Source organism: Perca fluviatilis, chromosome 15 (assembly GCF_010015445.1).
Source record: "Perca fluviatilis chromosome 15, GENO_Pfluv_1.0, whole genome shotgun sequence".
Taxonomy (NCBI): domain Eukaryota; kingdom Metazoa; phylum Chordata; class Actinopteri; order Perciformes; family Percidae; genus Perca; species Perca fluviatilis.
The window spans coordinates 640,798-653,297 of NC_053126.1; the positions used below are offsets into that span (position 1 = coordinate 640,798).

The 12,500-nt window shown below is 45.2% G+C and overlaps 1 protein-coding gene across 1 annotated transcript in view; it reads left to right on the forward strand.

Annotated features, from left to right (window-relative positions):
- The window catches only part of rab3db (RAB3D, member RAS oncogene family, b), a 93,318-nt gene extending 83,093 nt beyond the window's left edge, over positions 1-10,225 (forward strand). Inside the window, 3 exon segments of the mRNA XM_039824306.1 lie at positions 8,296-8,420; positions 10,037-10,194; positions 10,196-10,225. Of these exon segments, the coding sequence (XP_039680240.1) occupies positions 8,296-8,420; positions 10,037-10,194; positions 10,196-10,225 (313 nt within the window).
- Positions 10,226-12,500: the final 2,275 nt, after the last annotated feature.

Consider the following 12,500-nt stretch of genomic DNA (forward strand, 5'->3'; position numbering starts at 1 on the left):
CACCTCTCTTACAGAAGCCCTGGAGACCCTTAACATTATCTCTGCAACAGGACACACACGCTTGAGTGTGGGGTCGGGTAAGATCATGGGTCAATCCTTGGCCCTTCCTTTTAACAGCTCTTTCTCCACTTTCCTGGGCCATAAGCTCTTCATTAGACTGCATTAGGAGGTAGACGCCACGACGAAGCAACTCCTGTATCGCCTCGCTCGCTATGGACTTAACATCCTGGTTCTTAACTGCGCGGTTCTGGCCAGCTCATTCTTAAGACAACTGATGTTTAGCTTCAGTGTCACTTGGGACAAGCTCAGAGAACAACATAATTTAAGCTCTAGTGAGCCCTGTGAAAAGCTGTTATAGATACACTCTCTATGTTAAGACAGCATTGGTGCACGACCCTGTATATCCTATAGTTTAATATGCAATTTTTGATGTATTATTGTTTATCCTATAGGCTAATATGCAATTAGTATGTATTTTGTATCTCTTTTTTATACCTTATGTATACTGTATTATGTGTTGTGTGGACCCTGTGTCTTAAATAAAGCTTTGTTATATTACACTCTCCCCCTGACTCAGTCAACCACTTCCCCATGTGCCATCGGGTGTCCAGGAAGAGAAATCCCCCCTAATCCTTAACCCTTACACCAATCTCCATAACTCTGAAGGGGGTGCATGGACGACAGGATTATAGAAAAGGTAGGAATTATGGAGGTATTACGTGAGGAATTAGTTCGCTTAAAGTAGCTTAAAAGCTTCATGTGGTCTGGTGTACGCAAAAGTCCAGTGAAAGGGAAACGTGGAACTCTATGCATTCAAGTGGTTACTTGTAGAGACTTATTAAAGATTAATCTGCTCTAATGTTTTCTCAATTATTGCTTTAAATTATTATTATTGCAAAGTGCAAATCTAAAAACAAACACTGGTACCTTTAGGTCCTTGTTTACACGGAGAACGCCAAGTAGGTGAAAACGACAAAATATTTTATCAGGTGAGCCTTTCGCTTAGATGGCGTACAGCGCTTTTGACACTCACCTACTAAGAGTCTGGGTCTGTCCTGTCCAGACACTCTCCTACAAGAGCCTGGGTCTGTCCTGCAGACACCTCCTACTAAGAGCCTGGGTCTGTCCTGGCCAGACACCTCCTACTAAGAGCCTGGGTCTGTCCCTCCAGACACCTCCTACCAAGAGCCTGGGCCTGTCCTGTCAGACACCTCCTACCAAGAGCCTGGGTCTGTCCCATCAGACACCTCCTAACAGCCTGGTCTGTCCTGGCCAGACACCTCCTACTAAGAGCCTGGGTCTGTCCTGCACAGACACCTCTCTACTAAGAGCCTTGGTCTGTCCCGCCAGACACCTCCTACTAAGAGCCTGGGTCTGTCCCACACGGACCTCCTACCAAGAGCCTGGGTCTGTCCAGTCAGACACCTCCTACCAAGAGCCTGGGTCTGTCCCATCAGACCCCTCCTACCAAGAGCCTGGGTCTGTCCTGGCCAGACTCCTCCTACTAAGAGCCTGGGTCTGTCCCACAGACACCTCCTACTACAAGAGCTCTGGGTCTGTCCCACAGACACCTCCTACCAAGAGTCTGGGTCTGTCCCTTCAGACACCTCCTACCAAGAGCCTGGGTCTGTCCCACAGACACCTCCTACCTAAGAGCCTGGGTCTGTCCTGCCAGACACCTCCTACCAAGAGCCTGGGTCTGTCCTACCAGACACCTCCTACCAAGAGCTCGGGTCTGTCCCACAGACACCTCCTACTAAGAGCCTGGGTCTGTCCCGACAGACACCTCCCTACCAAGAGCCTGGGCTGTCCCACAGACCCCTCCTACCAAGAGCCTGGGTCTGTCCAGTCAGACACCCTCCTACCAAGAGCCTGGGTCTGTCCCATCAGACTCCTCCTACCAAGAGCCTGGGTCTGTCCCACAGACACCTCCTACTAAGAGCCTGGGTCTGTCCTATCAGACACCTCCTACTAAGAGCCTGGGTCTGTCCAGCCAGACACCTCCTACTAAGAGCCTGGCCTGTCCCACAGACACCTCCTAATAAGAGCCTGGGTCTGTCCCCATCAGACACCTCCTACCAAGAGCCTGGCCTGTCCAGCTGACACCCTCCTACTAAGAGCCTGGGTCTGTCCCGCCAAGACACCTCCTACTAAGAGCCTGGCCTGTCCTGCCAGACACTCCTCCTACTAAGAGCCTGGGTCTGTCCCGCCAGACACCTCCTACCAAGAGCCTGGGTCTGTCCCGTCAGACACCCCTCCTACCAAGAGCCTGGGTCTGTCCTTGGCCAGACACCTCCTACTAAGAGCCTTGGGTCTGTCCTGCCAGACACCTCTTCTACTAAGAGCCTGCCTGTCCTGCCAGACACCTCCTACTAAGAGACCTGGGTCTGTCCCACACAGACACCTCCCTACTAAGAGCCTGGGTCTGGTCCCATCAGACACCTCCTACCAAGAGCTCTGGCTGTCCCATCAGACTCCTCCTACCAAGAGCCTGGGTCTGTCCCACAGACTCCTCCTACTAAGAGCCTGGGTCTGTCCTGGCCAGACACCCTCCTAAACTAAGAGCCTGGCTCTGTCCCATCAGACACCTCCTACCAAGAGCCTGGGTCTGTCCGGCTCAGACACCCTCCTACCAAGAGCCTGCGTCTGTCCCGCAGACCACTTCCTACCAAGAGCCTGGGTCTGTCCAGTCAGACACCTCCTACTAAGAGCCTGGGTCTGTCCTGTCAGACACCCTCCTACTAAGAGCCTGGGTCTGTCCCATCAGACACCTCCTACCAAGAGCCTGGCCTGTCCCGCAGACACCTCCTACCAAGAGCCTGGGTCTGTCCCGGCCAGACACCTCCTACCAAGAGCCTGGGCTGTCCTTGACAACCTCCTACTAAGAGCCTGGGTCTGTCCTGGCCAGACACCTCTCTACCAAGAGCCTGGGTCTGTCCCATCAGACCCCTCCTACCAAGAGCCTGGGTCTGTCCCATCAGACACCTCCTACCAAGAGCCTGGAGTCTGTCCAGTCAGACACCTTACCAAGAGCCGGGTCTGTCCCACAGACACCACCTACCAAGAGCCTGGGTCTGTCCCATCAGACACCTCTCTACTAAGAGCCTGGGGTCTGTCCCACAGACACCTCCTACCAAGAGCCTGGGTCTGTCCTTAGCCAGACACCTCCTACCAAGAGCCTGGGTCTGTCCTTGGCACAGACACCTCCTACCAAGAGCCTGGCTCTGTCCCATCAGACACCCCTCTCCTACTAAGAGCCTGGGTCTGTCCCGCCAGACACTTCCTACCAAGAGCCTGGGTCTGTCCTGGCCAGACACCTCCTACCAAGAGCCTGGGTCTGTCCCAGGTTTCTTCCCTGAGAGGGAGTTTGTCCTTCCACTGCGTCCACTGCTTGGCTCTTTTTGGGGAATTACTAGAATTGTTGGTCTTTATATATTATAGAGTGTGGTCTAGACCTACTCTATCTGTTAAAGTGTCCTGAGATAACTCTGGTTATGATTTGATACTATAAATAAAATTGAATTGTATTTAGTTATTGTGTACTACTCTGTGTTCTGGAGCAGTTTCAGCTCCACATTCATGTTTCAAGTGTCAAGCTAGCATCAATGAAACACTTGACATGAGAAGTCATAATCTAAATTTAAAATCTCAGAACTTGTGTGTATGTGTATGTGTGTGCAAGGGCTGCAACTTGGGTTCAACATTGGGGTGATTGAGATCTTCACTTGAGAAAACTTGAAATTTTGACACTTCATTTCCTGCATTCTGGGTATTTTTTTATATACATACAGTATATATATCTATATATAGATATATATATATACACACATGCATACACATATGCACATACACTAACACATTCTCAATAATATGAGATTTATATAAAGGAAATTATTATTAGATATTTGGGGTTGCACTAGCCAGTTTTTGATCCCTGCAAATTATGCATATGTGTTCAGGTGTGTCTTTCTAAATATCTCAAGAACCATTCATCCCATCCACTTCTCACTTGGCTTCCTGGGCACCATGAACTTGGGGTTTGGAATTGTGAGCAGTTAGGACAGGGTTGGATATTGGATATTAAAGTGCCCATATTATGAAAAAAAACACTTTTTCTGGGATTTGGGGTGTTATTTTGTGTCTCTGGTGAATAAAAACGTTTCAACGGAGTATCCTACACACACACTAGTTCACCATAATTACCAAAGTCACTTCACTTTCATATGCTCCCTGGTTTAGAAGAAGTCTCCCAGCTGATCCTGCCTTGGAACTGACTGAAGTTGGAGAAACAGCCTTCTTTACTGTCTATGGAGCTAGCTGACATATCTACGCATCTGAGCTACAGAGCATGTGCAGTGCAATCAAAGATTCAGTCAGTTCCAAGGCAGGATTAGCTGGGGAGACTTTCTAAAACCAGGGAGCACATGGAAGTAGTTCTTTGGAGATTATGGTGAACTTGTGTGTGTGTTGTAGCAGAGCTTTGCTATTGGGAACCAGGTAGCATGCTAAAGGTGCGAGCATGCTAACGGCTTATGTTAGCCAGCCTGCTCTCGCTAGTGACGTGAAAAGCCGTGCTAGATGTTGACCAGCTCACCAGGAGACTGAAGGCAGGACACATTCAGAAAACCATATCTCACTCAGTACACCATGGATGTTGTGTTTTATAAAGTGTGTGATGCGTGTGCAAGCACCAGAGACACAAAATAACACCCTAAATCCCAGAAAAGTGTTTTTTCATAATATGGGCACTTTAAGTTGATACAAATATGGAGGTTTGGGTTCAAATCACAAGTTCCTTCACTTCCTGAAGGTTACCAATGATGCAGAACGCGCACGCGCCCCTGTTTGTTCCGAGAAGTTAAACTCACTTTCACGCTTAGTTTTATTTTGAAACAGGAAACCAACCCCTGGGTCTACCATAGCATAGTAGTAGCGCCGCAACACGTCTGGTGTGCAAAGATATAGAAAACGCCACGCAGCTGACACGGTAAGGCCGGGCTACACATGGCTGCTTGGCGAAGCTGTGGGCGCTCTTGCTAGGTGCGGGTGTTTTCTAGGTTCTTGCACGCTAGAAAGGTGTCTGACGCCCCTGCGTGCTGCTGCTGCTAGCCTTGTCTGGACACATGGATGTTTCCTATAAACATAAATATATTCTGATCTGCAAAAAGCAAAGACAACGCCTGCAGTATTGATGGCAGAATAGACTCCAGAATATTTCCCTTCTGGATTGACAGGTGACTTATTAGAAAATCGATTTTTTTAAGATTACATTTATATATATCTGCATTTATGTCCAAACCTTGTAGACTTTCAGATCAACATGTAATTTATTAATATGTATTTGTGTCTAAATGACATATAAACATCTTTAGATATTCTATGTTGTCTGGAAACTCTTCCAAAAACGTTGGTGTGTGGCGTGTGAAAAATAGGTGTCGGTCCTATTTCTAGCATGCATGTGTTTTTGAGACGCGCAAGTCACGTAGGCAGTGTACACGCTCTAACCTGTTAAACAACCCAAAAAAAATAACACCCCCAATCTATTATTTACTTTTCTTTTTAAAATTAAATTTTTTTTAATAAATAAATTATTTTCTTTAATCATACTTAAAAACTACACATACTCACACAGCTTTTTTAAAAAAAAAAAAAAAAATAATTTTCTTCATCAACAACTAAATACCAACACAAAGAAATATGTGTTGTAAAGTAGCGACCCCAAAGCAAGAAAAGGTTCCACATTTATTTTTTGTTCACAACAACTAGAAAGAGTATTAGGGATATTGAAAGCAAGGTTTTAATGTTTAGACCTGTGAGGATGAAACACCAACGCCAGGCTCGTCTGAAAGACAGATCGTAGTCTGCACACACATCAGCCCTCGTGCTACCAAACAGCTCCCCCACCATGCACCCAACGATCAATTATTCAACATATTTATCTATGCAATTTGACGGCCTCTCCCCCTAAAGCTCTGAACAAATTGTGAAGAGGCTAATACCGCTCCCGGTCTGTGGTTCAAATCACCGCTACTCAGCAAGAAAAACCCAGAGGCTTGAGCGAACGTAGAGGCTGTAAAACAATCACTCTGACACTTAGCACTTATATTTTCTGATTGTCGGGCTAAATGTGCAGGCTGTGAACTCGTACACACCTCCCGCCTGAGCTGTGCACTGCAGTGAAGGTATAGGAGCTTCTTTATGAAAAGAGACCTTAGCAGGAAATGTAAGTTATAGAGATTGCAAATAATTTCTCTTTGTTCATAGGAAAGCAACTCGCTTTCTGGAACTTTTACGAGTTTACATTATTTTCCCTCAAATGTTCCCTTGAAATGTCTTTTTATACTTTTATATTAGACTGTGCATTTGCATCTCTTAGGAATTATGTCACAAGGAGAATATTTAGTCTAGAAAATATCTTTCGGCCCCATTTCATTTAGTTTCACAAGACTCTGTCTAATTCGCATTAGAGCTGTAAAGATCAATCGATTAGTTGTCAACTATTAAATTAATCGCTACCACTACTTTTAACAACATTTTCTGACATTTTATAGAGCAAAACAACTAATCCATTAATACAGAAAATAGGGCGGCCTCCAGCTCACCTCTCTTTAAGAGCGTGCTACATGTAGGTTGAGTCCTTTGCAGTGTGTTCAAACTCAACCCGTGCCCTTTGCGGCTTGTCATCCCCATCTCTCTCCCACCTTTCCCTGTCTATTCACCTGTCACTCTGGAACAAAGGAAAAAAAAGAAGCCCCCAAAAATAATCTTTAAATATAGAAAATAACAGATAATCGACAATGAAAATACTAGTTAGTTACGCTGCCGATATGAGGTGCATCTACAGAAGATGGAGATGTAATGCTTTGTCTCTCAAGAGCTGAAACGATTAATCCATTAGTCGACCGACAGAAAGAAATAATTGGGAACCTGGTTTTAAAAGAACTGACCAATCGTTATGTTTCCAAACACAAATTGTGACACTTTTACAATAAGGTACACAAAGAAATAGTTCATTTTTCTGCAACCACCAGATAATGTTGTAGTTTTCCTTCCTGTTTCACTTACTCCACCACCTCACCATGGCTCTATGTATATCTCCTTATTGTTATTATCTGTATTTATATTTTCCCATCTGAGAGTAATTTTTTCAATACTCCTTTATATTATGGTCACACTTGATATAATTTATATTATGGTTCATTACTTTTGTTGTATGAATTACATATTATTTAACCTAACTTCACTGGCCAATTACTTTAATTAAATTACACATATTTTTCGCACCTCATGGCTAATTCCAACTTTACTTTACAAGTTTCTTTCATATAATGCCACTCTTGCACTTTTTGCACATTGTCTGTTGGTTTGTTTTTTATTGTGGAAAACTGCTGCTGTAACAAGTGAATTTCCATCGTGGAAATAAAAGTAATATATATATGTATTGTTACTGTTCTGAGAAACAGTAACTAATCATTAACTACCTACTTTTACCACAAAAACATTGTCCTAGTTCCGCTCTCGTGCTTCTCTTTGTCCGTGTTGTTCTGAGTTTATCAGAAGACGGTATATTTCCCTTCTGCTTTGTGTCCTTCGCTTACACGCGAACGGAGAATCCCTCCCTGAAAACGAAGTCTCCTTTCTAAAAACCCGCCAGAGAAAATCCTGGTTATCTGATTGATAGTTCATCTGTCTATCACCACCTATAGTTGGTGATAGACGGGCCAAATCAACCAATCAGATCAACGGTAAGCTGCATGAAAATCCAACCACGAAGCCAGATCATTCCCCGCTGCTGCTGCAGGCCACATAGCGCCAAGAGTCAGCAAGCTTAGCAGCACGGGCCGGGTAAAGGATGTTTACCGCTGAGAACGAATTTAGGGAAACAAAAGGCCCCATTTCAGGTTCCCTGGTCCATATTCCTAAAGAAGGATCCAAGAGGAAAAAGCATTAGCGAAAGCAGCTAACAGAATTAGGCTACCGCTGTCTGAAAATCCTGGTTAGCTGGATTGGATAAACCATCTGTCTATCACCACCTAAACCCGTTTCAAAACTAACGCTGATTGGTCAGTCGCCTCGCTTAACGCTCCAAATTTTTCTCCTCCATCTCGATGCCAGACTGATCTTGGCGAGTGAGAACTGGAGCTCGGCTAGGACAGGGCGCCTCTACCCAAAACCGTGGTGCGTGTAATATTGGGATGAGAGCTCGCTGTAAAGTACTTGTTGGGTTCTTTGTTGCTTTATGGATCCATGTTTTTTTCTTCCAACCCTGACTGTGGAACTTTGTGCGTCCTACAGGGCGACGCAGATCAAGACGTACTCGTGGGACAACGCTCAGGTGATCCTGGTCGGGAACAAGTGTGACCTGGAGGACGACCGGGTCGTCCCCACGGAGGACAGCCAGAGGCTGGCAGAGGAGCTAGGTGGGACTCTTTAACTCACTCTGTTAGGCTGGTTACACACATTGACATATATATACATATATATAATGGACCAATAGAGCCCCTGTCTCTGTACGAGACCAGTGAAGGATGTCAGAAGTCTCTTTCCCGTGTTTGGCTGAGCTACTGATAGCCTCCAACTGAGCTTGGAAAGACGATGCGGACGTGAGCAACCTGTCTGAAAGTGTGTCTCTGGTAGCTGTCGAGAAATCTCAATCATTCCCCAATCTTACAGAGACGGAGAGCTTAGGTATATGTAAGGAGATAACATAGGCACAGGCATCACTGATCACTACATGCTAGTTAACATTAGTCATTAAACCTAAACATAATGGAAGTCCAAACTGCACGACCTGTCTAGGCCCAAAACCGCAAGCGCCCCTAGAAATAGGACCCGACCATTTTCTCCCCACTAATCCAGCGGCTATTGGAAGAGCTCCAGACAAACACAGAATCAGGAAAAGATGCCTATACGTCCCGCCTAGACAACAAACAAACATTAATCAAACGACACAGTTGATGTCCTGAAAGTCCCCAGGCCTAAATACATAGCACATATGCATACATACAACATACATACACATACCACATAAAAACAGCACATAGCATACGATATGCATATGCTGACACTGCATACATATAGCACACATACACATATGTGAACATATATAGCATATGCATACACACACATACAACACAACACATACACACTGCACACATACATATGCATAGAACGAAAAGGACATACACACACATGCACATACACACACATATACACACATACACATGCACATAGCATACACACATACATGCATGCATGCATGCATATGCATATGCATGCAGACACATACACATATGCATAGTAAGAGAGACAGGCAGACATAAAAAAAAAAAACAACAAAAAACACCACAAAATATATATATGTATATGCACAAACATATTATATACATGTAGCATATATGCATATATATATATATATGCATATATATATATATATATATGCATATATGCATATATACACAACATAGCATATATATATATGTATATATACATGTGTATATATACATGTATATATATATGTGTATATATATATATGCATGTGTATACACAGGCAGACAGCGTATATATATGCAGGCAGGCAGGCAGGCACACGCCATAGGAACACACACAATGGACCACTGGGACGAGAAAGAGACAGCATGGACCGACCAGACCGAGCCACCAGGACACGGAAAGAAGCCCCACACACACACACACACACGTTGTGTGTTTTGTGGTTTTTGAAGTTTTTGTGAGTTTTTCTGAAGTTTTTTGAGTTTTGAAGCTTTTTGTTTTTTAAAAGTTTTTTGTGTGCCCCCCCCACACACACACGTTTTTTGAAGCTTTTCCCAACATTGCTATGAAATTGAAAACAACTTGTGCAGAGCGTTGTAGGGAGCCATCCACGTTATTTCTTCTTAAAAATTTGGTTGAAAGAAACTCAGATTTCTGACTATAGAAACTTTTTGAAAGTGGGTTAAATTTGGAGAGTCAAGATGCACACTGTGCGTGTACTGTTTGTGTTCGTAGTGAATGAAACGATGTTGCTCTCGCTCAGGTTTCCAGTTCTTCGAGGCCAGCGCCATGGACAACATCAACGTGAAGCAGGTGTTTGAGCGCCTGGTAGACGTCATCTGTGAGAAGATGAACGAGACCATGGAGGGAGACCTGAACCTGGTCTCCAACCACCGGAACCAGACCCTCAGAGACTCGCCTGCAGACGGGCCACGGGGGCTGTGCTTGCTGAACCATGTTCCTCACACACACACACACACTACTACTACACACACACACACACACACACAAACACACACACACACACAACAGGAGACAATACATAGACACACACACACACACATAGAGACACACACAGAGACATACACACACATAGAGACACACACAGAGACATACACACACACACACACACACACACACACACACACAGAGACACACACACACACACACAGACACAGACACACACACACACACACACACACACACACACACACACACACACACACACACACACACACATAGAGACACACACACAGACATACACACAGACACACACACACAGAGACACACACACAAGAGACACACACACACAGACACACACACACACACACACACACACACACACACACACACACACACACACATAGAGACACACACAGAGACATACACACAGACACACACACAAAGAGACACACACACAGAGACACACACACACACAGACACACACACACACACACACACACACACACACATAGAGACACACACAGAGACATACACACACACACACAAGAGAGACACACACACACAGACACACAGAGACACACACACACACACAGAGACACACACACGACACACACACACACACACACACAACAGAACACAGACACACACACACACAATACACAGAGACACACACACACACACACACACACACACACACACAGACACACACACACACACGAGACACACACACACAAGAAACACACACACACACACACACACACACACACAGACACACACACACACACACAGACACACACACACACACACACACACAAACACACACAGAGACACACACACACAGACACACACACACAGACACACACACACACACACAGACACACACACACACACACACAGACACAGACACACACACACACACACACAGACACACACACACACACACACACAGACAGAGACACACACACAGACACACACGCTTGTTTCACTATCTTTGTGGGGACCAGTCATTGACATAATGCATTCCCTAGCCCCTTACTCCTAACCCTTAACCATCACAACTAAATGCCTAACCTTAACCCTTTACCCTCACCTTAACCATAACCTAATTATATCCCTTAATATTAAAAACCAAGTCTTAACCCTCAAACAGCTCCTTAGAACTTGTGGGGTCCAGCACTTTGGACCCCAAGCTAATATAGTCAAAACAAGCTCACACAGACACACAGACACACAGAGATACACACACACACACACACACACACACACTGTGCCTCAGCCATGTGAAGTGCTGCTCCTCTTCCTCTCTCTGTGCTCCATGATGACCCAGAGGACAGCAGGCTGCGATCATCTTCATCAGCGCTGTCAGACTCCTCTCCTCCCCCAGGCCCGTCTTCATCGTAATGCGGCCACTCGAGACAATGCTCGGCACTACACCGGCCGGCAACCAAAACCCGGATGTGGGTGAACGCCACCTGGTGGAATTTCTCGGCCATCTTTTACCTTTTTAAAGAAGCTCCATTGTCTGAAGTCAGAGCTGAAGCTAGGCCTCCGGCTTGGTCCACGGCCTCCCACCGATGCTGCTACGCTAGCATTTTAACATTCACTGTCTCTGTCACAGATGTTCAGCAGCTTCATTTTCTGAGTCAAATATGTCTTGCAGAGAACTAGAAGTGATGCCAAATCATGTTTTGGGATGGCTGGACTTTTGGGCCTTTGTTTTTGGGGTGTTTGTCTGAGATCTGTGCAGTCTGTGTGCTTAGCCCGCTGTTTTGTGCAGCGCCTACATGGAATGATTTATGTCTCAAACACGGCATGTTGAGCTTTGTAGGCGGACGCTTTTGGGGAATAAGCTTATTGACTATTAAAAGGATGTCACCATTCTCCAAATCCCCAACTATTTTTAAACTTTAAACTTCTTTTAACATTTCAGTGAGAGGGTAGGGTGTTTTAAAGCCCCTAGATGGCAGAAGGGTCTGAGCTTCTCAGGAGTTTAACGAGGGTACGATGAATGAATAACAGCTGCCTGCTTTACCTTCACTGGTGCGCCCGGAGGCTAAATTAGCTTCCCAAGCTAACGTGTCAAAGCTGTTGAGAGATGAACGCATCAACGATTGATTTGAGGTGGTATAGGAGTATATCTGGTTTCTTCCCGCGCGTCCAGTGCCGCTAACCTTAGTGTAGGAGTTCTCTGCCCGCAGTCTATGAAACAGACACTGTGGGCATGCCTTAGAACAGCCTAATCTGTGCACTGCTATCGCTTGTAG